Consider the following 23,574-nt stretch of genomic DNA (forward strand, 5'->3'; position numbering starts at 1 on the left):
TTCCACCTCCCTATCACGCGAGGGGGCGCGGCCTCCCCGGCCTCCCCAGCCGCTCCCCCTGCAACCTGCGCCAGCTGCGAGCGCCCCTCCTTTCTCCCTCTTCCGTCACTTCCGTCGGCGGCTGGACTCGACTCCGCTTCCGCTTCCGGCTGAGGTGTCTCCGCTGTCACGACCAGCTGGTGGGTTCCCGCCTTCGGGGCCGGGACGCGGCGTCTTCCGTCGCCCCGCTCCTTTCCTCCCCGGGGCTGAGGCCCGGTAGGCCGCCCTGTTTGCCCGGCGGGTCGTCCCAGCCGGAGGTAGGCGCGCTTTCTTTCCGCCGGGTCGGGGGCGTTCGGCTGGTCCGCGGATTGTCCGGGGATTACGGTAGCCAGGCTTCTCCGCGTGGGGACCCGAGGGCTTTCTTTTTAGGGCAAATACGGTAGTCGGGCAGGGGAGACGGAGGCCTTCGGCTCTTGGGGCGCCGGATCGAAGGGGGCGCAAGGGGCGCCCCTCCTGGGCCCTCTCGTCCGCTGGGCCCCTGCGCCTTCTGCCGCGCCGGCCTTTCGGTGGCTCCCGGGGAGTGGATCGGGCCCCTGCAGCACGCGAACCCCCTGGGGTCCGGCCCCCGTCGCGGCCTGAACCGGACGGTCCACTTTGTGCGAGGGAGGGCGGCGGCTGTGTGACTTTAGCTGGGTTGCTGTGCGTGCGTGTGTGTATGAGTGTGTGTCTGTGTGTATACACCCACCCACCCACACATACATACATACATGGGTTGCTGTGTATATGTGTATGTTTATATAAATACATGAGGGTCGCTGTTTGTGTGTGTATGAGTGTGTGTGTATATGTATATATAAACACACACACACACCCACACACACACCAATAGAAGACAACATCTGCAGCTCAGGGTTGAACTGGGGAGTCCTGGGTGCTCTCTGAGCTGGGCCCTTGGCTTGCAGACCTTGCATTACCTGACTAGGTGTAATGGTTGCCTACTCCAATATACTCAGTCTCACAAGCCCGGGCTTTAAGATAACTGATTTATTAAAGGAATAGTGTGCAGATACAGACAAAGCTGAGAATAAAGCAAAAGCGCGCGAAATACAAATCAAATACTGTTGCTTCAGTCCAACCCCGCCCCGCGCCCCATCGTAGCAATCACCCCATGCCAGATGCCACCCAGCGTCATAAACCGGCCTGGGAAAGCAACCTTGAGGAAAGCCACCAACCCAAACATGCATTCCAGAGATTACAGCCTCGCAGGGCTGGAAATTTCCAACAAGGAAACACGGAGCGAGAGAGTGACATGTGAAACGTTACGATGTATGCAGAACATTGAAACGGAGAACATGACACTAGGTGACATCACCTGCTGTGTTTGTACACATACATACACCTCAGGGTTGATGTGTGCATACCTATATCTATCTATCTATCTATAGAAAGAGAGAGAGAGAAAAGAGGGTTGCTGTGTGTACACACACACACACACACACACACACACACAGATACGTACATACACACACAGCCAAAGAGCTGGTGTTAGGGTGGCTTAAAGATTATCTTATTTATCATGCGGTGTAAGTTTCCTTCGTGCCAAATGGTGCAGCAAAAATATGTGGAGAGAGGAGAGCAAAGAAGCTGGACATAATCTGGATGCCTGACGAAAAAGTAAGGGGTCCAATGCTCTGATTATTCTGTTCTCTTCCCCCCCCACCTTCTGCTTTCATTTTGCTTTATGTCCAGTCATTGGCCTGGGGCCCGAAATAAATAGATGAACTTTCAGTGTTGTTTAGATTTTCTCTTTTATTGGACTGAGCCACTTCCCCTTCCTTACTTAACTGCCTCAATGCAGTAACCTGTTGAGGTCAGGTAGGCTGAGAAATAGGTACTGGTGCAAAGGTTATACAGTGAGCTTTATGCTCAAGTGGGTTTTCAGTATCCTATTTGAATTTTCTGCTCTCTGGACCACACTAAGCTTTGCTTGGAGTCTTAGATGCTGTCTGGACTTCTAAAGCTAAGGTTAGATATAACCATTTCCCAGACTTGCATAACTAATTATTCAGAGGTTACAGAGTCTTGGCCAAGATAGGCTACAACCTGACACAATCTTCTTAATCTTAGGTGCATCAGGAACTTATTTGAGATTCACTGCCCCCCCCATCTTGCTTACTGTTCCTGATTTCCTTCAGCAGTGCTGTTATAAGAGAGACTGAGTGCATTTGCAGGCATTAGGAAGGAGGCTTCTTGCTCCCATTAGTTCTAATGCTTTCAGAATTAGACAAGGCTGCCAAGTTGGGGATTGTGATCTCCCGAGAGACTTCATTCCTGCTACTAATGGTTGATATTTCCTAAGTGTTCAATATTGTGCTTTATACCTAATAAAAACCAAGAAATGTCTTGATATGGTAGTATTTAGCGTAGTACGGTAGTAAAAGTGCTCCTTTATATGACTGCCTCAAAATTCTTCTGATCGCTGCTGGCGAGACTTTGAAGATCATTATTTCAGAGTGGCAGGATTTAGTGTCTGACAGCTTTTGCAGAGTTGCCAGGAACCCAGTGAATTATTCATCGTTGTTTGATACATTGGTCTCAGATAGCCTGAGCCCATGAGAAGCTTATAGTTACATGCTTGCTGGGAAGACTCTTCAGCTGACGTATCTTGCACTGGTAGGTCTGTTTCGCTGTTTAAACCATTATTGCCTCCCAGTGCACCTAAGTGGCCAGAATCCCTCTGACATCCCAAGCCAGCAAAGTCAGAGGCGTTGAGAGGGAGCAATCCTGTATACAGTAATAACTTCCATATATTTTAATGCTTTTTGCGATTTTCTGCCTTGGTAGCTCCCTTGACTGTAAAAAACCTGGATCCTTGTCATAAAACCGGATCCTGGGTGGATTTTACCTCCTGTCATAAATGTACATCCTTTCTTTTTCTTGTTGACTGTACAGAAACAAACAACTGGAAAGTATTTAGAAATGTGTATCTTTGGCTCAGTTCAGGTGAACAAGTTGACAGCGTATGAATGGTTTAGTTCGGCTTTCCCTGTTTTGGTGCCTTCCAAAATGTGTTGGATTTTAATTCTCATTATCTCTAGCCAGCATGGTTTTCCTTGGGCAGGGGATGATGATTGAGGAAAGGTTGGGGAAGGCTGAGACACTGCAATTTTTTTGATATCTGGAACAAGTTTCATTGATTATGATATTCTACCACTTCCACTGCTGATCTAAGAGGTTGATTTGTGAGATAAGTATGGAGTGAAGTTCCAAGCCAGCCAAATGGGAGTTAGTTTGATGCTTGTTCCTCTTTTCCACTGCCACTAAGATACACCCATGGGGCAATTTTTAAGCCACTTTTAAAAAATATTCCCCTCCAATGAGTTTTTTCAAGTACCTTCAGATTTTTCTTAGTGAGGTGTTTCCAACTAATGAGTGTTTAATTGATGAGTGTAAAGATGAGTGTTTAATGAGCTGAACGGTTTTACTTATAAATATATTGTTTTATCTGGATTGTTAGTCAATCCAGATGCTACTTTTAATAAAAAAGTAGTGGCAGGCAGAAGCTACACAAATAGCCCTTAGTGCAGTGATGTGGGATATTTCCGGAACATTTTCTTGCCCTAAATTAACAGATTTTCTTTTGTTTTTAAGCTATCCTACCTGAATGTGTATTGTGTTAATTTAATATGAGATCCTTAATGGTCGAAACAGCTGACTGAAATACTTGGTTAGGACAAAATAGATTATTAGAGGAACAGTAAAGAATTGGATTGGTTTAGAACGCCAGCATGCACAACATTGGCTAAACTGGTTACAGTCAACAAAATTCTTTTAGGACGAGGACTAAAGTCAAAAAGATTTCAATTACTGCATGTATGGATTCATGGTCTTAAAATGATTTCCAACGATACGTTGATCTATGCATATGTAATTGTTTTGCCCAGTGTCCAAAAGTGTCCTTTGTTTATTTTAATGTAGCAGCCCTGTTTGACTATGAGCCCCTTGAGGGAGCGAAACTGATTGAATGGAAGAGAAATATTCCTCCAGTCCTTGGCTGGGGGCCTTGGCCATCTAACTGGGGCCTTTGGGTCTCTGAGCACCAGGCTTCCTGGCTGGAAGAAGATGTTTGCAAAACTGAAAAAGAAGATCGCTGATGAGGCAGCTACTGCTCCCCGGCCCGGGGGGCCAGCCAGAATGCCCAGATCGATCAGCAAAGAATCCGTCACGTCGGCAGGAGCAGACTCGGGGGATGATTTTGTAAGTGTCAGAGGTGGGGTTCAAATGCACCTTTTCAGAGGCCAAAGATCACTTTTTTCAACTTGAGTCCCGTGTGGTTAAAGCCCGGAGAATAAAAAGACATTTGAAAGACAGCTTGTATTACTTAGCGTGATTAATGCTTCCTAACATTGACAAAGGGCTCAGCTGGTGTGTTGAGGATGCTTGTAAAAACATAAAATGGGTTGGTGCATTCTTCCCTACTTAGTCCTCGATTAGTCCATGAGGAGTTGATTCCCTTGTCCTTTAGAATTTATTTTAATAAGGGGGAGTGGGGCAGGATCCAAGCCTCTTTGCCACTGAAATGTACAAACATCCTAGGCTGGTCCATTCCAGAAACAAATCTGAATGTATCTCTGTCTCTTCTACCTACCAAGCCATCTGATGGAAGCAGCTCCCGAGAAGATCTCTCGTCTCAGCTGTTTCGGAGAAACAAACAGATACGGAAGCTGGAAGTCAAGCTGTCTGGTATGTTTCTTGTCGTATTGGGTGCTACAGGGCGTCCTTATTCAAGGGCCATTCGTTTAGTGATGGTTCAGACTTACAACGGTGCTGAAAAAAACGACTTACAACCTATTCGTTACACTCCTGCAAGTGGACATTCTTACTGTCTACAGCCCACTTTATTTTATTTGTGTGTGTTTGTGGGTTAGATTTGTATGTCACCTTACCTCCAGAGGCTCAAGACTGCCTATATAGCCCCTCTACCTCCGTTTCTCTCCCTGTAGCAACCTTGTGAGGCCAGTCAGAGGGTGTGAGTTGTGCAAAGTCATCCCATGAGTTTCCATGGCTTCAGTTCTAGTCCAGCTCCCTCACCACTATTCTACCTTAGCTCTGTCTCAAAATCCACACAACACTCAGCAACTGCTTTCCTGTTGTGTGATGAAGTAGCGGGTGGTCTGGGGGAGGGAATCCCTGCTGGAAAATCTGAAAGGGCTATTTGCGATTTGCTGTGCTCCAAAGGACTAGAAGCTGTTGCTGGGGGCGGGGGGGCTTTCAAAATCAACCACCCCTTTTCTTGCATCGTGGGGAAAATGTGGTTCCGTGTTACTGGCGAATCTATTCCATCTCCTTTCTGCCTCGTCTGCCTTCCTATTTAGAGTGCAGTAATAATGGTGATATCTTTATTGCTCTTAGCCTGGTGGGTTGGAGGAGGCTGGCAGATGTGATTCCCAGACTATAAAATCATTGTTCCTTTTCATTCATATTTTAAAATCTCTCCTTCCTTCCTTTTCCCTTTGTCTGTCCATAACTGGTTGGTGCCGTCCCGTCCTTCCACTAAGATTATGCTGAACGGGTCCGAAACCTGCAGAAAACCAAGGAGAAGCTTGAAAACGCATTAGAGACACATCAGGATTGTACGTACCCATCATTTATTTCCCCTCTGATAAAGAATTAGAAACCTCAGAAGGAGAATTTTACAATAATGTAGCATTTGACAGTATCATTCTAGGATTTAGAGGCTGCTTATTTGCCGGGCTGCGGTTTATTTCAGTTGTATAAAATACATCGCACTCTGAAAGGACATGCAGGAGTTCAGTATTATTTCCCCGGGATAGGATTTGTTTGCTTAAACACAGACTGCCCCTTGAAGCTTGTGTTTAATGCAATTACAGCTCTACTGTCAGGCATTTTGAAAACGAAATGCTTTGTCAGGGAACACTGGAGCCAAAGTGTGATTTAACACAACAAGGGCTCATGTCACACTCTGCAGCTTCGGGCTGTTAATTCTAGATTGGAAGCAAGGACAGCCTGCTGCTGGCTTTGAAACTGATTTCCCTGAAACAAATCCAGCGTGCCAGAGAAGTGGTGAATGGGAAGAGTCTAAACCTCGTTTTCATAATGCTAAGCCAAAAAAGGACTTAGCATTATGAAAAGGACCTGCCGGCGAAGGACTTAACCAAGGGTCAGCAGTTTGGGAAAAATGGGGGCAGTGGAAGCCCCAAATCTCTCCTCTCAAAGGACTCCTATTCTTCTACCTTATGGAAAAACAACATACCAGTGATAGAATACAGATATTCCTCATTTAGCGACCGTTTGCAGTTATGACAGTGATGAAGGGGTGCTTTACGACCAGTCCTTGCATTTATGACCTTCACAGGTCTGTAAAGCAAAGCAAAGGAAAGCCAAAGTCGGGTCATCAGCACAGTCGCGGTGTCACTTAGCGACCATTTTGCCAATCCCAGTTGTCACTAAATGAGGACTACCTGTATATGCTTTGCATTTCCCAGCAAAATCTTAGGGGAGCAGATGTGGGCAAAAATGAGCTTGGTGAGCTGCTGCCAGTCAGAAAAGACAATATTGGACTGTGGATTGAAAGCTTGACTCTGGCAAGGCAGTTTCAGCCTTTCCCTGATGGGTGGGTCTCAGCTTTCATTCAGGCATGGCCCCGGTTTCACTACAACTCATGCCTTGTGCTGTTGCCCACAGCCTTCATGAAGAAACTCCAGGAGCAGAACGAAACACACCAGACCAGCATAGCCAAGATGGCAGAAGGGATGACCTTGGCCTTGGAGAAAAAAGACCAGGTAGCTTGTCCATGAAATCCATGGCGTCAGGATGCTGTACCCTGAAGGTGGGCCAAAATCATTCAAGGGAGACACAGATTTTCCTGGATCCTGTGACCTCCCAGGGAAAACTTCAGAAACCTGTCTAACCATGGCCATGTAGGTGTCAGGGCAAATGTGTCGAATTTCCACTTTATTTTTGCAATTAAAGTAATAATTTTTAAACAGTTCTATGCTTACGGAGTCCTGTCTTTTATATTTCTATTCCTTACCAGGGCTGCTTAAACCAATTTAAATCTCCTAGTGTTGCCTGTCAACTTCTAATTTCTTGTGATAGCTACTTTTGCATTGTGTCTTCACTGAGTGATGACTACCTCTTCTCTGGGAGTTTATAAATTGCTTCAGACAAAGGACTCACTCCAATATTCAGAGCCCACATTCCTGGCCTGGCTGAGCTCTGACTGGGTGTTTCCTCTCCCCTGCATTTCCCTCCACAGTTGCAATGAGAGAGCTGCATGTACATCACGCCCCTTGTATTTTGCTGCCAATTTATCCAGCCCCAGATTAGGCAGCTTTGCCCTCTGATTCACCTCCATTGACTTCATTCATTATTCCAAAATGCATTTGGAAGCAGCTTCACGCTGGTTTCTTGCTGATTGGGTTGAGATGTCTCAGTGGTTTGCAAGGAAGTCCAAGTCTGGGACTGCGGCATTCCTTCCTGCCCTTCCCCAAATATGCACAGAGAGGGCGAAGAGGCAGGTTAGGCTTGCTGCAAAATGCATCCAGGAGCATCACTTTGTTCCCTTCCTTTGAAAGAGGGAAAGGCCTCTCCTGTAATGGCATCCATGGCTGCCTGTAATAACCAAACGCAGCTGAGGCTTTAATGCTCAGAAACCTTTGGGGTTTCTTAATAGCACATAATTGCCGATTCAAGAGGAGAATGCTTGCCTAGGACTTTTAACCGCCTTGTTTGGGGCACTGAGTTGTCCTGGGAGAGAAACCTCCCCTTTTAATTCCATAATAATTTCCTGTGGGAACGCATCTTCCCTCAAAGACTATCCCTTTAAGAAAGGAGGCCTCTCTGTGATGTAACAAAAGCATCTCTCTCTCTCTCTGCTGCTGCTTCATGATGTCAGAGCAGCTGTTTAAGGGTTGAAGTTCTTTCCTGTGGGTGCTGCTGGCCTCTGCCTTGTCCCTTGCTTTGTTGAGTCCTTCAAGGCAGCCCTCCCACTGCGCCTCTCTTGCTTGCTGGCGCTCAGCGTAGCCGTGCTGATGTTGACTTGTCCCTTTCTCCTTTCCCAGGAATGGCGGGAAAAACTGTCTCATCTTGAAAAGGTGAGGAGTGGGCTTGAGACCAAGCGTGGGCAAAAATGGTTGTCGGTTCTGGAGGTTCTTGGGAGCCATAATTAAGGCCTTTGGGGCCTCATGCACACTGGGGGGCTCAGATGGTGGAGTTCTGTGTCTCTAAGAGGCACTGTAGGAAGACCAAAAGAAGTTTTGTTTTGTTGCTGATGGGGGTCGAAGGGCTGGGCTTCCAAGTGGCCCACAAGAGAGGGCTAGATCAGCCTTGGTGGCTCTCCCCGGATCTTTGCAGGTGCCTTCTGAAATGCTGTGTCTTGTAAGACTGGATTTCCAGCTCCTAAGCATCTGCAGGGGTTTCCCCCTCCCTCTCTCTCCATCTCTTCAAACCTGGTTAAGTTTTGCCCTAAAGTTGAGTCCTTCCTTAACACGTTTTGTTGTTGTTCTTGGTGGTGGTGGTCCTTATTGTGCATCGGCTGCTAAACAGGAGAGGAAAACCCTTTCAGCCCAGCTGCAAGAAATGAGAGAGCAGAGTTTGAACCTGTTCCAGAAGAGGGATGAGATTGATGAACTGGAAGGCTTTCAACAACAGGAGCTCGCAAAAGTCAAGCACATGGTGAGGTTTGCCAGGGCACCATCTTCCAGGCTGGGGCATCTGGGCTGAGTTTCCAGACTTCCATGTCGCTGATGGAGCCCTGGCCTCTGGTCCCAGATGCTCCAGGCTCACTCTTAATAAACTTTATCTCCTACTGATTTCAGTGCTACATTGAATCTTGCTTTTTTTTTTCCCTAGGGGTGGGCAAAACTTTCATTCCACCCCGTTTGGCATGCAGATCCCCTTGAAGCCTCCAGTTGAGCGTGTGAAGCCTTTCCAAAACACTTGGGGTCAGCTGTTTGGAAAAGTTTCAAGCTCAGAATGATTTGGAAGACATGTTTTGCATGCCCATTCTCCCCCCACCCCCCCAATTGTAGCATTCATCTGAGGGTAATACATAGGAAAAAGCAGCCTTATATCCAATTGAAATGTTTAGTTCTACATTGATCTACACCGGTGTTTCTCAGCCTCGACAGCTTTACGATGTGTAGACTTCATCTCCTAGAAGGCTGGCTGGGGAACTCTGGGAGTTGAAGTCCATACTTCTTAAAGTTGCTGAGGTTGAGATATACTGGTCTACACCAACTAATTACAGCTGTTCAGGGTTTCAAGCAGGTGTTTTTCTGCCTGGGGATGGCAAGTGTCCTTAAGCTGCTGGTTGGCTCTTAACTTTAGTGGTGGGATTTTTGCCTTTTAGTCAAAAGACAAATCATCTGTTGACCTGAACTCTGCCTAAACCTCTAAGGTATCCCATTTATCCATCCTTCCCACTGCCCCAATTTATTTGAGTGGCGGGTTTTCTTATGCCCCAGTGATGCTGGGCTGAGAGAACCCCTGTATTAAGCCTCTTCTACTTTTAAATGGGTTCCTTGTAAAAATCTAGCTTCTGAAAAAGGAAGAGTCGCGGGCCCGGATGGAGCGAGAGCTGGAATCCTCCACCCAGGAGTTGCTGCAAACACGGGAGCAGTTGCAGGCCTCCCAGGCCTTGTCCTCGCGCCTGGGCAGAGAGGTTCAGGAGCTCCAGCAACAGCAGGTGGACCTGGAAATGGAAAGGTAGGAGAAGTACCCTCCACCTGAGCTGCCTGAGATAGGTGGAGAGGATTGGGATGGGGTCCTGGGTCATCACACCAACTCAGGTGTGACTTTTACTACGTGGAATCCCTACATCTGCTCAGAGAAGAGAGCAATGAGGGAAGTGGGGCTGCCGAGTCTCTGTGGCTCCTTCAGGATCAGCCTTTCAGGCAGGATGGAGCTTCCTAAGTGGACAGGCCAGATGCATGACCACCAGCAGCCTAACTGGATGTGAGTATCATATTTTTGGAGTCACACTTCAGCAAGAAGTTGGCCAACAAGTCTTCCAGACCTAAATTGAAGGAACGTATTATGGCCTTGACTATAGAACTCCTGCCTCCTCCTGCCTCTTTAGATGTTTACAGATGAAAAAAACACACCTGTATTTGGCATGTCATCAGTTCCCTCTGGACATTGGCCATTGGCTGTCTCGAGTAGCTCCTCCGTGGGCCGAGGGGATTGAGAGAGGGTGACCCTATTTGATTCCCCATCTGATGTTGAACTTGAGCTCTCTGGAAAGGCTTTCCTTCTGGCTGGGAACAGGGAGATCTCCAGGCTTTGGACTTTGACAGAAGGGAGCTGAGCTCAAGCTTCTGAACTTGATCTTTGATCTGTGGGTCAAACTTTCTCTTCCTACCTTTAATGCAGGGATGAGCTCAAAGGGGCCAGGGAGAGTGCAGAAAACAAGATCACCACCTTGGAAGAATGGAGCCAAGAGCTGCAAGCCTACAACCAGCTCCTGTCAGAAGATCTGCAGAACGTATGTTGAGAAGTTCTGGGTGCTGCTTCGCAGCCTTTCTGATCCCCTCCACTGAGGCTGGCACCCTGATGTCCATTGCTGCCAACCCTCTCAAAGTAGCAGGGAGGGGGCGCCCCAGCTCTGCTCGAGGGGACCCTTCCCAGCAAATTTACTTTTCTGCTGGATAATATGTGAACAAGCTCTTCAGTCAGTGATGTGCAGCTTTTTGCAGCTCCTAGATAGAAGGCTGGGAGGAATTGTTGAGTTTTGTCAGGGAAAACTTAATAATTTAAGTCTCCCCTCTCTTTCTCATGGCCTCTTCTCTCTGGGGTTAGGATCGCACAACCAGCTATGACAGGGCTGGGCAGCTTGTGGTCAGGATGTTGTGGGAATCATGGTACGGGTAGGGTGTGCAGAGGGTTCTGCAGCAACAGCTTAATTCAGTTGAGGGGCAACGCTGTGGGTGACCACCGAGGAGTCGCTTGCTTTCTTGCGTATGGAGCTCAGTGTGCCTTAAAGCCAGCTGCCATCCCAGATGCTCCAGATTAGATTCCAGGACCTTTTCCTTTAACCTTCTAGACTCAGTGTGCCACCTCTAGTTTGGAAAAGCTCCTGGAGATGCTGCAGGGAGAACATGAATCTCTGAATCTGGAATTTGAAGAGCAAAGGCAGAAGGTAGAGGCCTCCAGCCATTTGGCCTTAAAAATCAGGAGCAAGTGGACTTCTAGAGTAAGGATTCTCCTGCAGGTTTGGGCCCCAAGGAAGGGCCGGGGTCGCAAACTAGACAGACAAAATGGGTATTTATAGATGGAGCAAGTGTGAGTGGAAAACACTGTGGATTTTTAGTGGTTGCTGTTCTCATTCTCCGATGTGCTTTGCATATGCCTTGCTTCTTTTTCTTTCATGCTTGGGATGATGCCCAGGGCATCCCATTGAGTCATACCTGGCATCATTGGAGAATGAGATACAGGTGGTCCTCGACTTACGATCACAATTGGGACTGGAATTTCCATCGCTAAACGAGGTGGTCATTAAGCATGTCATGTCCAATTTTACAGCCTTTTTTGCCATGGTCTTTAAGTGAATCACATCATTAAGCAAATCTGGCTTTCCCCATTGACTTTGCTTGTTGGAAGCCAGCTGGGAAGATTGCAGATGGTGATCACGTGACCCCAATGCTGCAACTGTTGTAAATACATGCTGGTTGCCAAGCGCCTGAATTCTGATCACGCGACCACGGAGATGCTGTGACGGTCATAAGTGTGAGGACCAGTCATAAGTCACTTTTCCCAGCGCCGTCATAACTTCGGACAGTCGCTAAATGAATGGTTGTAAGTTGAGGACTACCTGTAACAGAAACAGACCCCTGGAGAAGTTGTAGCTCTTCTGCTTTGCAGAAGGAAGAGGCCCGATATGACCTCAAATCTTCTTTCAGGCCAGAGAATGGAGACCCCTGCTTGTAGGGCAGGTTGCCCGACAGCCTCTCTAGCAAATGGGCTGCCAAGCAAGTGAAGCATCTCATCTGTGTATTCAAACAGATGGTTGCCCAAGTGGAGGAGAAGACCCAGCTCGTGGGCCAACTGCAAGAGAAAGTAGCCATCTTGGAGAAGCGGCTAGAAGGCAGCCTCTCTGGGGACGAACATTTTCGGGAGCTGTTCAGAGAGGTGAGTGGGGCCCGATCGCGGCAGCGGGAAGAGGCGACTGAGGAGGGGCACCGAGAGAGCTTTGTGGGCCTCAATTCCACAAACTCCACAGGGTTCGATTCTCCCACCACGACGCTTAGCCAGGAACCTGTTAGGCTGAGAATGCTCTGGTTTTCCACCTCAAGTGAACCCAGCTTGTAGAGAGCCCAGGCAAGTTCTGTCCAGGCCCACGTGGACTAATAATTACCTTTTCCTGTTGGAAATCTGTTCTGGGCTCCATCAACTTTGAGATACAGAAGACAGTTTCTTTCTGACAGAGCAGGAAGTGCCTTTGCCTGGGCTGATGCATCTCAGGAATCAACGGAGAGAAACTGAGTTCAAGTTTTCTACTCCTTCCTTCCCTTTTTGCAAATTTCATTTGATCAGCTCCGTTCCCTTCGGCTCGCTGCTTTCCAGAAGTTGGGCTTCGCAGCCCTATCATCCTTTGCTATTCCAGTGGGGGATTATGGCAGTTGAAGTCCAATACCTCCGGCATGCTGAATTCGCTGATCCACCTTTGGACAGCATTACTAAGACAGTGTGGGAGAAGGCATAAAGTGCTCCCAGATTTGATTTGTACAAGCTCTATTTTGTGATGAGTGTTCTTTAGTGTTATTAATCGGGTTGTGTTGTTGGTTGGTTCACCATCAACTGCTGAGGGGTAGCACATATACGATAATCATTTATTCATTTTCAACCTCTCTAGAAAAGTGCTTTAGAGCAGAGCCTGGAAGACACTCGGCAAGAGCTCCTGGCAGCCCAAACAGGTCACAAGGAGAGCATAAGCCTCATGGAGGCTCAGGTAAGGGCAGGCAACATGGCTCTCGCCAGCCTGAGAGTGTTGATGGGCAGGAAAGGAACAGATTACAGGTAGTCCTCGACTTACGACCGCAATCGGGACTGGAACTGCCGTTGCTTAGTGAGACAGTTAAATGAGTCACACCCGATTTTACGACCTTTTTGCCACGGTCATCCCCCATTGACTTTGCTTGTCAGAAGCCAGCTGGGAAGGTTGCAAATGGTGATCACGTGACCCCAGGACACTGCAGTCATCGTAAATGAAACTCTTGCCCATGTCCTTATATGGTGTCCTTTTTATGACGCCCCAAGGCGTGTTCTGATCTCTCCAATTATTTCTAAATTTGTGGGTCACACCGATAGATTCTACATTTACTTCCTATTAAGGGATGTTGATTCGTCACTCACACTACTGGTGGCTACATATTTTTATTAAGCCATACAATTACGCAAAATGTTTAATTAGATACATTGTTTTATCATTTTATTGTTTTCTTCTGACAGTGTACTGGTGAATTTAACCATTCTTTTTCATTGTAAAGGCTGGTCAAAGGCTATAATAAAAATAAAGATCACGCGATTGCAGGGATGCTGCGACAGTCGTAAGTGTGGGGACTGGTCGCAAGTCACTTTTTTCAGTGCCGCCGTAACTTCAAACGGTCGTTAAATGAATGGTTGTAAGTCAAGGACTACCTGTACATCACTCATGTTTCTGGGGGAAATTCTTCATGGCTTGGTCAAAGCAAGAGATTAATTTTAAACAGGAAGTATCGAGTGCCTCTGGTTTGCTCCGGACATATTTGGAGTTGTGAGGTTCATTGAGCATGTACAGGGCTGCCTTTGCTCAGACTGATTTTAGATTCTTGGAGGCCAGTAGGAGGCTTTGAGGGCTGAAGACCTCTTTGCTGCAGCATTTCAAATGGATCTTGGGAAGATGTAAGGTCCTGTGTGCGCATGAAGGTCCTCGTCAGCCAGCAGAGCATCTCCAAAGACGTACTTCAGCCTTTATGGATGGAAAGAACGGCATTTTGAGTTTTCCCCATCAGTAGAAAAGCTACCAGAATTCCAGGGAGAAGGTCTCTGGGGTTAGAAGCAGGGAGGGACCATGATGTGAGAGCTTTCATTTTCCGTATTACCCAAAGCCACACAATTGTCCGAGGTTGTTCCGGGGATCTACCGTCCCTCTTCCTTGAGCTGAAGCTCACATGCAGGCTGTTGTGGCTTTCCAGATCAGTCAGCTGAACTGCAGGTTGGCCGCCGAAGAGGAATCCATCCGCAGCCTTCAGGAAAGCAGCTTGCAGCAAGTGAGTGCTGGAGTTTCCCCCTTTCCCAGTCCCCTTCCAGGGCGGGAGGCAGAGACGGGAGCGGCTGAAGGGGCAGTAACCAAAGAAAGGGCGGCCCCTCGTTTTTTGCAGCTGCAAGACTTGGAACGGGCCCTTCAGCTTGCCAAAGAGGTGGTGGCCAAGAGCCAAGATGACCTCAAGGATAAAGAATCGCAGATCCAAAAGTTGGTAAGCTCGTGACGTGGCTCAGAACATGATTCTTGATAAGTAGCGCTTTGATGGAGAGAACAAGCGATGTGGATCTCATCTCAGCCTGAAGTTAAATAATCCTCAGGGAGGTCCACAGGCCAGTCTTGCCCTGCGTCTTCCATAGAACTTGGTTTCCTTCTCATGTGCCTTGGTCTCAGGTTCTTCCCTGTGGAGTGCTAGATTTACCTCTTCCTTTCTCATCAGCAGGTGGATCTGGAGTTGGAGAGCATCAGATCCCAGGAAGGCCTCTCCTCGGTGCGGTCCCAGTGGACGGAGCAAGTAAGGCAGCTGGAGGAACAGGTTGCTGCCCTTGAAGCGGCCCAGAACTTGGAAAGGGGGGCTGCCCTGCAGAACTCGGTGAGCACTCCTCCGTTCTTGGTCTTCTGGCTGATTCGGTTTCCAAGCCCTCTGTGACCCAGATCATCAACCCAGGCTGCCGCTTTTGATCGTGTGGAGGGAGGATAAGAGCCCAGAAGGGCCTCCTCCCCAAACTCTTTCCCGTCCCTTAGCGTTTGAGGAGCGTGGTCCCCCCACTTTTACACTCGGCCAGCGTGAAGAGCAGAAATGCTCTTCGGCCAGGCAGTTCCATGTGTTGGTTCCTTTTCCTGCGCAGAGCCAGCTGGAGAAAGAGAACACCAAACTTAAAGACCGGTGCAGAGATTTAGAAGGTTCCGTAAGGCAACGAGAGTCTGAATTGGAGAGGGTCAAGGTAGGGGCCAAGGTTTTTAATCGTAATGGTGCCCACGTCCAGCGTGCCAGCGGGAATTGTGCCCTTGGGGTCCTTGACCCCAAACCCTTGGGATGCTACTTTCTCTGCCAACCTCCGGAGGGAGGATCTATCCTTGGATAAGAATATCAACTGCTTGGTGACTGAAGTTATCTGTCTGTCTGCCCACCCACCCATTCATCCATCTGCCTATCCATCCATCCATCCATCCATCCATCCCCATCTCCTCTCTCTCACTCACCCATCCATGTCCGCCTGTCTGTCTACCTAGATATCTAGATACTTAATCTGAGAGGGGAAACAAAGACTTCTGGTGGCCCAACCCTGAGAGTTCTGATACTTGGGATCAGGGAAGCACCTCCCCTGGTTTAAACTGGGTACATTTCTGGAAGGAGATCTTGTCCCCCTCCTGTCTGCGGTGGATGGGAATGGTCTGTCTTCTAACCAGAGTTCTTTCTCCTTTGCAGGCAGAACTGAGCAGCAACACAGAGATCACCCAAGCCTTGGAGGAGACCCAGAAGCAGAGTGAGGCGCTGCGGCAACAGGTGCAGCCACTGTCCTGGCTCAGAGGAGGCCCTTTTGTCCAGATTGCTTGTCTTCAAAAGGCTGCGTCTGGAGCCTTTCCACCAGTTGGGTTTCCTCCATACAAGACTTTTTGACAGAGTTCACACATCACTAGGCTAGACTGAAGTGAGGTTGGGTAACTTATGGGAAACTCCGCCAGCCTCTTAGCCCATAGCATGAATGAGAGCCTCCTCTTCAGCCATGATTTAATTTATTTCTTTGGGCAAAGTTTGTGCACCATTGTGTTTTCCTAAAGCTGTTCTGTGAACCCATCCTTTTATTTAGAGGGTAACAGTTAAAGGGTCCCCACCTGGAATTAGACAGTCCCCGCTGTGGCGCAGGGGTCCATCTTTAGACAAATCATTGGGCAACTGAAGAAGTAAAACAAATGCCTCTCCCCCTCTCTTTTGGCTCTGGGTAATAAGTATTGAAACCTGCTGTTTATTTTTAAATCAGGTAACTTTAAGTCAAACCAAGCTTTCATGGGAGCTTACAAGCCATCAGTAAAACTCACACTTACGATACCCAGAGTTCCTCAGCCCTTAATCCCGCAGCTGCTGGATGGGTACCGAATATCTTTCTGGGGTCCTTGGGTAACTGCATATAGGTGGATGAATGAACAAACGAATGAACGAATGAGAGTGGTAGCTGGGGAAAAATGCTTTTTCATACAGTAAGGGAGAAGAGAAGTTCTCTGCAGCCACTCCTTTGGGGAATGGCACAAGGCTTCTTTCCACTGTTGTATAGAAAAAGGCTTCAGAGTTATCATCTCCCTCACCTTCCTGTTCAAAGCAATGGTGCTTTTGGAAATGCCATCTGCTGGCCGTGAGAGGCATAAAGTTCATCCAGAAAGTGAAGGCCGTTGCTTCATTTTCAGGGAATCAGACTCAGTTCTGTCACGGATCCATGGTTTTTGCAGTGAAAGGTGCAAGGGAAACTTGGAAAACCTTTAGCCTTTGGTCCCGCTTCGTCTGGGTGCTGGGGAGAAGATAGATTCGGTGGCCCCTCGCTGAGTGAGATTAGAGTCTTTGTGAACTGGGGAGACGCAAATGGGCATCCCATTCTGACAACTCACAGACCTTTTCTTCTGGGGGGTCAGGTTGCAGATCTGACCTTGTCGTTACAGGAGAAGGACCAACAGATTGCGGGCACAACAGACAGTCTCCTGAAGCGGGAGGAAGAGGCAAAGTCCTTAAGGCAAGGTGAGACTGTTTCCCAGCACCAGCAGAGAGGGTATTTTCTTGGTCCTCTCAAAACCTGTCGTTTTCTGTATCTGCCTTCTCACTTCCACGCAGCTCCATCTTAGCTTGCAGCGTTGACCATCGTTAGCATCATCCAGGTTTTAAATTTGTGAACATCTTAAACTGGAAACAGTTCTTACTGTTTACTCTACATCCATCCATCCATCCATCCATCCAGGGTAGTTACGCCATGTGCTATCTTTGAGGAAAAACAGTTTTCAGGGCAGAGGACCTTTCCAGCAGAGCTCACCTTCCTGAATTAGAACTTCAAAGCGTGGCTCCTAAAGGGCGTACAAGGCACCCATCTTTCGGACCACCAAGTGCTTTCCAAACACTTCCTCTCTTTCATTCCAACAAAGGGGGCCATCGTCACTCCATAATAACTGGGGCATCTCTCGGATGTGCTTAGGGGCATTTTGAGCTCAGCCCGCTTGTGGGACGGGACACTCTTGGCACAAACAGAACAGCTTGAGAGTTGCCAGCTCTGAGGGCCGTGGAGCTCTGTTTGCTCATGGGCTGCAGGAACGAAGAACAATGCAATGATAAAAAATCTAAGGGATGCTTTGAGATGCTGTAGTGGTTAGAATATCAGTCCCTGTTCCCTGTGTCTCTTTTTTTCCCCAGGTCATGACCTGCTTCTGCTGCAGGTGCATCAGCTGCAGTCGAGCCTCGAGTCATGCCGGGGCCAGGCCGCGGAGAAGGAAGCAGCAATGCAGGAGCGGCTGGAGGTTTTCCAGGCGCAGCTCCAGGAACAGCAAGAATGCCTGCTGGCCAGCAAGAAGCAAGTGAGCAAATTTAATCCACAGGGATTCCTCTTCTGCCCTGTATCTTTAACGGGTTGAAGGATCTTGCTGGTAGGACAGGGGTGGTGTGACTTTGGTTCACACTCTGGCAAAGTGCAGTGGAAGAAAAGCTAGAGAGCAACTGCCTTCATACCCTGCTTGGAGACTTCCCAGAGCCATTTAGAAGGTCACAGTGGAATATTCCACCCAGCTTGGTTGGTCCAGAAAGCTCCTTTTTGTTCCACCTGAGAGTTGGCTAGGAGCTGCTTTGAGACTACCGACACTGCATGGCTTGATACCGTTTTGCTGAATGGATGGCTTTGAAAGGACATTTAGGTGAACCCACGGAGGACCTGGTGTTCATGTTGGCTTGCTGTAACAGCCCTAAACCCATCTATGGGTAGGGAGTGACAAGGGAAGTCCTCTTTGTGGACTTCCCAACGATAGTGTAGCTCACTGGATGCTGCCCTCTATCAGCCATTTGGTTGGTCTGATGTCATGAACCTGCCTTCTCAACCTGGTGTCCTCCCTTGGCTGTGCCAGTTGGCATGATGGAGGTTGCGATTCTGCACAGTTGGAATGAGCAGGCTGGGCGGAAGATGGATCTGGTGTTGCAACTGAGTTCACACCCAGCTTCCCTTTCTGGATCTCCTCCAGCATGACTGAGCTCTGTTCCTTCTTCTCGCTGGCCAGGCTGCTGTGTTAGAACTAGCCTCTATGGCCTTGGGAGACCACTTGCATCTCTCTGAAGACGGGGAGGCTGAGCCCAATGGAGAACTGGTTTCCTCAGACGTCATCCAACTGCAGAAGGAGAACAGAGACCTGGAGCAGCAGATTGCAGAAAAAAACAAGGTGAGGGCTCAGTTTCCCTTTGCACCTATTTTTCTGATCCATCCTCTCCTCCGACACCGGTCTCATTGGTTCCCTTGCTTTGCTTCCGAGAGTAATGCAGATGGGCTCTTTTGCAAACACAGAGACCCCAGATAATGAGGGTCTCTTGAAGAGCCTCCTCTGGCGTTACGGGGGAAGCTGGTTGTACCTGCTACATTTCTGCATAGAATCACAAATATTTGGCAAGATGTCCTGGAATTTTCCACCCCCTACCAAAAAACAAAAAAGTTGGGAGGGAATCTCTATTTCCTACTTACTGGGTGGAGCGTTTGTGTGCCCCAGATTTAATGAACAATAACTCCAAGCTTCTTTCATCATGGCTGTTCCAGCCAGGAGTTGTAGTTAAACCACATTTGGAGGGTGAGCACAGCCGTTGTATTTTGTGAACCTGGTTTTAGGAGTTCGCTGGTGGGAACTTAGCCTAGATGCCACCCAATCTGGATCTGTTTTCACTCAAAGCTATCTTTGGGCAGGCAACTACTCCAAAACGGTGGGAGAGTGGCCCTCTCCTTCCCACAGGTAAAATAGCAATTTTGGCCATGAATTTGCCCGTTCCCTTCCTCAAGGTGCTCAGGAATGCTCAGTAGCTTTCATTGGGGAGCATATAATTGGAAGGCTGGGGGACTCGAGCTTTTCCCTTTCTCCCCCACTAGGTGATAAAACAGTTGCAGCAGAGAATGGCTGAGCTTAAAAAGACCTTGCAGAAAGAACTTGTGAGTATAGATGCCTCTGAATAAAGCTTGAACTAACCAAACTAGCATCGTGGCATTCGTGCTTCAGCACCGTGAGCTTGCGTTCCTCCCTAGCATCCATATCCACGCAAAATATCCAGTTGCCTGAGAATATCTGTTGGTTCTCCTTGGCTTTGGTGGGAGCGCACGGACCGTGGCCACCAAAAGAGGGTTGGTTGCAGGACATTTAGACCAAGGAGAACACCACCATCTCACAGTTTACTTCAGGGTGGAAGGCCCTATCGGTCAAGCAGCTTGCTCATCCAAAAGGCTGTTGTGTTCCCCGTTAGCCTGCCTGGGTTTTAAAGTCCTGAGAAGATAGCCTCCATTCTGATCCACCAAGATCTCAATCACATTTGGCAGGAATTGAAGAGACGTCCCATTTGGTGACTTTAGGGAGACAGATGACTAAGTAGACATGTTGATTACTCTGATTTGATTCATACTTGTTTTGGTTTGATCCTTGCATTTTTGCTGGTATTTTATATTAAGCCAGTGTTTCTCAACCTTAGCAACTTTAAGATGGGTGGACTTCAACTCCCAGAATTCGCCCACCAGCCGGCTAGCTTGAAGTTGCTAAGGTTGAGAAACAGCATATTCTACTGTCTCAAGAACCACTTCGTGGAAGAGCAGAGTACAAATGTAATTAATTCTGTCGCATGGTTTATGTAGACTGATACACTGGGGTTTTCTGGGTGCAGCGTTTGATGGTGTAGGGGCCTTACATTGAAAACCATCTGGAGACTGACACAACCGGTAAACAAGGCGCTGTGTGACCCGCGCGTGAGTCGGCTTGGTCTTGCTTTTCAGCCTGGTGCTATTTTTCTCCTTTCAGAAAATTCGACCTGATGGTGAAATCCCTGAAGTGCCCACAACTGCCTTGACTGTAACAAATAACTCTGACCTGAGTGATTCCCGGGAGATAAACTTTGAGTATCTCAAGCACGTGGTGCTAAAATTTATGTCCTGCCGGGAATCAGAGGTAAGGAAAAAAGAAATGGTTTGATGATCTTGTTGGTTTATCCTCATGGCTTTTGGGCAGGGGGTATTGTGTTTAGGGTAGGAATTTCATACACTTTCCAATGTCTTATTAAAAGAAGTGAGAAAAGGCCAGTTTGAATTTAGATAAGAAAATCGGTTATTCGCCTTGACAAAGCACCTGTATTAGAAACATACAGCATGCTTCAAGGTGGAACATTAGCAGTAAGGTTAGACTTTCCAAGTCAGTAAGAGATTTTAAGATTGGAAGACGTTGCTCTAAGTCAGTGTTTCTCAACCTTGGCAACTTTAAGATGGGCGGACTTCAACTCCCAGAATTCCCCAGCCAGCATTAGCTGGCTGGGGAATTCTAGGAGTTGAAGTCCGCCCATCTTAAAGTTGCCAAGGTTGAGAAACACTGCTTTAAATTTTTGCACATCTTGAAATTACATACATGAAAAATCACCCGTGGATTCTGCCAACCTCTGCTGGAAATTTGGGAGAGAGATTGATTTTTTTTAAACACTAAGCACTGTTTTTCTGGCCAGCTGTCTCCGGCTGGCTTCAGCGATCCAGTTTACAGCCATTGTCTAAAACGTCCCGTTTTTGCGACTTGGTCACTGTGGTGTTTCAGGCCCTGCATTTGATCAAGGCTTTGTCTGTGTTGCTCAACTTCTCTCCGGAGGAAGAAAACATGGTCAAGGAAACCTTGGAGTACAAGGTAAGGGTCTGACACGCTTTCATCATGCATCGCGTGTGGAGCGATGTCTGTCCCAAGCCGCACACCGAGCTTTCTCTGCCACTTCTCAAAACGCTTCTCAGAAGAGGCAGTTTGCATGCTTAAAAAGGAGGGTGGGCCACACCGTTTCCATCTCAGTGCCATGCTTTGCTTTTGTGACTGTTTTCAGTCCCCGCTGGTGGTTTTGTGTGATCTAGATCCATTATTTTGTACAACTCGAGGCGGCCTACGTAACACCTCCCTTTCCTGTTTTCCCAACAAGAACCCAGCGAGGTGGGTTGGACTGAGAGGGACCGGCCCACAGTCACCCAACCAGGGAGTAGATCTCACCATCTCCCATGTCCTGGTCCAGCCCCTTTGCCCCTTGGATGGCTCCCAAGCAGATAAAACTAAACTGTTCTGTCTTCTTTCACAGGCATGAGGGCGGCGGTTTCGCAGAATCAGCGAAACCAGCTGCTGAGCAATTCAGTGCCTAATTCTGGCCGGTCTTCCTCTCTTCCAGATGTCCTGGTTTGGGTCAAAGCCGCTTCCCCAAGGCAGCATCCGACCCTCCATCTCAAATCCGAGGATGACGTGGTCCTGAAGCCGTGCCAGGACGTCCTGCTGCCTCGCCTCTGGTTGTTGGGTTTTGTGGGGTTTGTGTTTTTTTCCATGAAAAGGTGCACCTGAGAACCGAGGTGGTCGGTTGCGGTGACCACAGTATTTTGCGTACCGTGAACTTTGGGGGAAGACGTTTACGAAGCTGATCTGTAAAAGGGGCCTCTTTTGCCCCAGCTTTGTGGAATGAAAGGGTGATGTTGGTAATAGACTCAGGTGCCTTTTGGCTTCTGTGGGGACGAACATCTCCAGCTACGTACAGGGTTATGTGGGTGCTCAGCCCCTGCATCGTTCCTGATGACGTGCAGTCTTCTGGGGGTGGAAAGCAGCTTTGCCTTCCTAGACTGCTACATTCTGCCGCCCCCCGCCCCCCAGCTTATTAGCACTACATCATGAACGGTTGTCGATACGCTCAATCAAAGCTGGAGATGGCGTGCTAGGTTTCCAGTGGGAACTAGCTCAACTTTCTACAGAGCGGGCCAGCTTTTATTTTTCTTAAAGAAAAAAAAAATGTTTTTAAATGGGCTTTCACGGTGCTCTAGCTTTTAAAAACAGGTGTGTTTTCAAGGGGAATGGTTTCGGCACCTGCTTTGCAAGCGGGAACCGGAAACCATGCTCAGTTGGGCGTCACCCAAATCATAACCCCTTGACAGGTTTATGCGTTACACGTGGTAGGATCTGCTTGGTGGCGAGTGGCGAGGAGCGGTGGCAGGCTAATTGTGGGGAACTCTCGTCCTTAGCAGGAAGAAAGCCTTTACATAAACCCGCATGGCTGTTTTTAACAGATGGGCACATTCACCACTAGTAGAACGGGCTCATTAGAACGGCAGAACTAAGGACCTGTGTTTTTTTCCTGGAACCGAAAGGAAGCCATGCCTTTAACTGCCGTGTTTTTACTAACCAGCGTGTTTAGAGATGATCTAAACGGGGCAGCAGGCAACTCTTTAAGACTGCCAGTTGCGGTTCTGTGCCACTACTTCCTGCACATTGCTAAGCAACAGCATCTTTACCAGCTATCGTGCCAGAAAAATTCAGCTAGAAACGGTCATGCTGGTCACCTTGACGAAGATTCAGAGCGAAATGTGGAACGCTGGCCGGATCTCCGAGAGCCGGGGTCCAGGCGTTCTGTACAGAAGCCTCCTAGGGAAGAGCCTGCAGTAGCTTTTCGGTTGAATTGTTGTAAGCTGGCAGAGCAAGAACGAGTGTTGTAGCAACTAATGCACTTTTCCTTCCTTGTACAGAAAGAACGTAACTACCCCCGGAGTATGTATATAGAAAAGCCTTTGTGGATCCCTGGGTAGGCCATTCATTCTGTGTACATAACGGACTCTATGATGTGATGGCTTAGAGACCTAATTTGTGGTGCAATACATTTTTTGATTAACCCTTGAGACTAAATTATTGATCTTTTTGCTTGTTCCTTTTGTGCTGGTTCCTTAGGACTGGAAGTCCAGGTGTCTACCTGGTGGGGCTGCGGGGGAAAGAGGCCCCTCCTGGATGCCTAGGCTCTCCTGCGTCCTTGGGAAGGGAATCTGACTTCTTAAACTTGATGGGAGAAGGCCGAGAAAAACCCAGCCTGCCATTAGCAGGCTGTTCAAATCCCTCTGTCCTTTCTCTGCTATCATTGCAAAGTGGCTCTTTCAACCTTGACCTGCCCCACTGCATTTGTAGGGTTTTAACATCACACTGGTGGCATAATTAAATATTGCTGCTTTCTCTGGTGTCTCACACTATCTTGTCCTTACTCAGCCACTTTTGGGCCAACATCTCTTGGCTCTGTGCTCCTCTCCAGGATCAGGGATATTACAATCCTACCCTGCTTTTGTTTTGTAAAAAAAAAACTTTTT

General features: G+C 48.1%; 1 protein-coding gene across 3 annotated transcripts; it reads left to right on the plus strand.

The window, feature by feature from the left end:
- Window positions 1-187: 187 nt before the first annotated feature.
- Window positions 188-22,808, plus strand: GOLGA1 (golgin A1). Of its 3 annotated transcripts, none has more exons than XM_063316115.1 (24): window positions 188-296; window positions 3,958-4,236; window positions 4,632-4,722; window positions 5,538-5,612; window positions 6,685-6,782; window positions 8,064-8,096; window positions 8,548-8,676; window positions 9,539-9,708; window positions 10,375-10,486; window positions 11,045-11,140; window positions 12,004-12,129; window positions 12,854-12,949; window positions 14,175-14,249; window positions 14,361-14,456; window positions 14,685-14,834; window positions 15,091-15,186; window positions 15,672-15,749; window positions 16,868-16,970; window positions 17,634-17,794; window positions 18,485-18,643; window positions 19,336-19,395; window positions 20,249-20,395; window positions 21,026-21,112; window positions 21,633-22,808. In XM_063316115.1, exons 2-24 carry the CDS (start codon window positions 4,102-4,104, stop codon window positions 21,711-21,713), a joined length of 2,454 nt encoding a protein of 817 aa, XP_063172185.1. In that variant the 5' UTR covers window positions 188-296; window positions 3,958-4,101; the 3' UTR covers window positions 21,714-22,808. The 3 variants fall into 3 exon arrangements, with proteins under 3 accessions (XP_063172185.1, XP_063172184.1, XP_063172186.1); XM_063316114.1 differs by having other exon boundaries at window positions 189-296; window positions 14,682-14,834; XM_063316116.1 differs by lacking the exon at window positions 11,045-11,140 and having other exon boundaries at window positions 189-296; window positions 14,682-14,834.
- Window positions 22,809-23,574: the final 766 nt, after the last annotated feature.

This window comes from Candoia aspera, chromosome 16, assembly GCF_035149785.1.
Source record: "Candoia aspera isolate rCanAsp1 chromosome 16, rCanAsp1.hap2, whole genome shotgun sequence".
NCBI classification, from domain to species: Eukaryota; Metazoa; Chordata; class Lepidosauria; order Squamata; family Boidae; genus Candoia; species Candoia aspera.

Bases quoted from the DNA above. Each gene is read 5' to 3' on its own strand.
- GOLGA1 (XM_063316114.1), top strand. From the start codon at position 4,102: ATGTTTGCAAAACTGAAAAAGAAGATCGCTGATGAGGCAGCTACTGCT. The intron at 8,097-8,547 runs GTGAGGAGTGGG...GCTGCTAAACAG, and splicing joins AACTGTCTCATCTTGAAAAG to GAGAGGAAAACCCTTTCAGC. The intron at 12,950-14,174 runs GTAAGGGCAGGC...GTGGCTTTCCAG, and splicing joins TAAGCCTCATGGAGGCTCAG to ATCAGTCAGCTGAACTGCAG.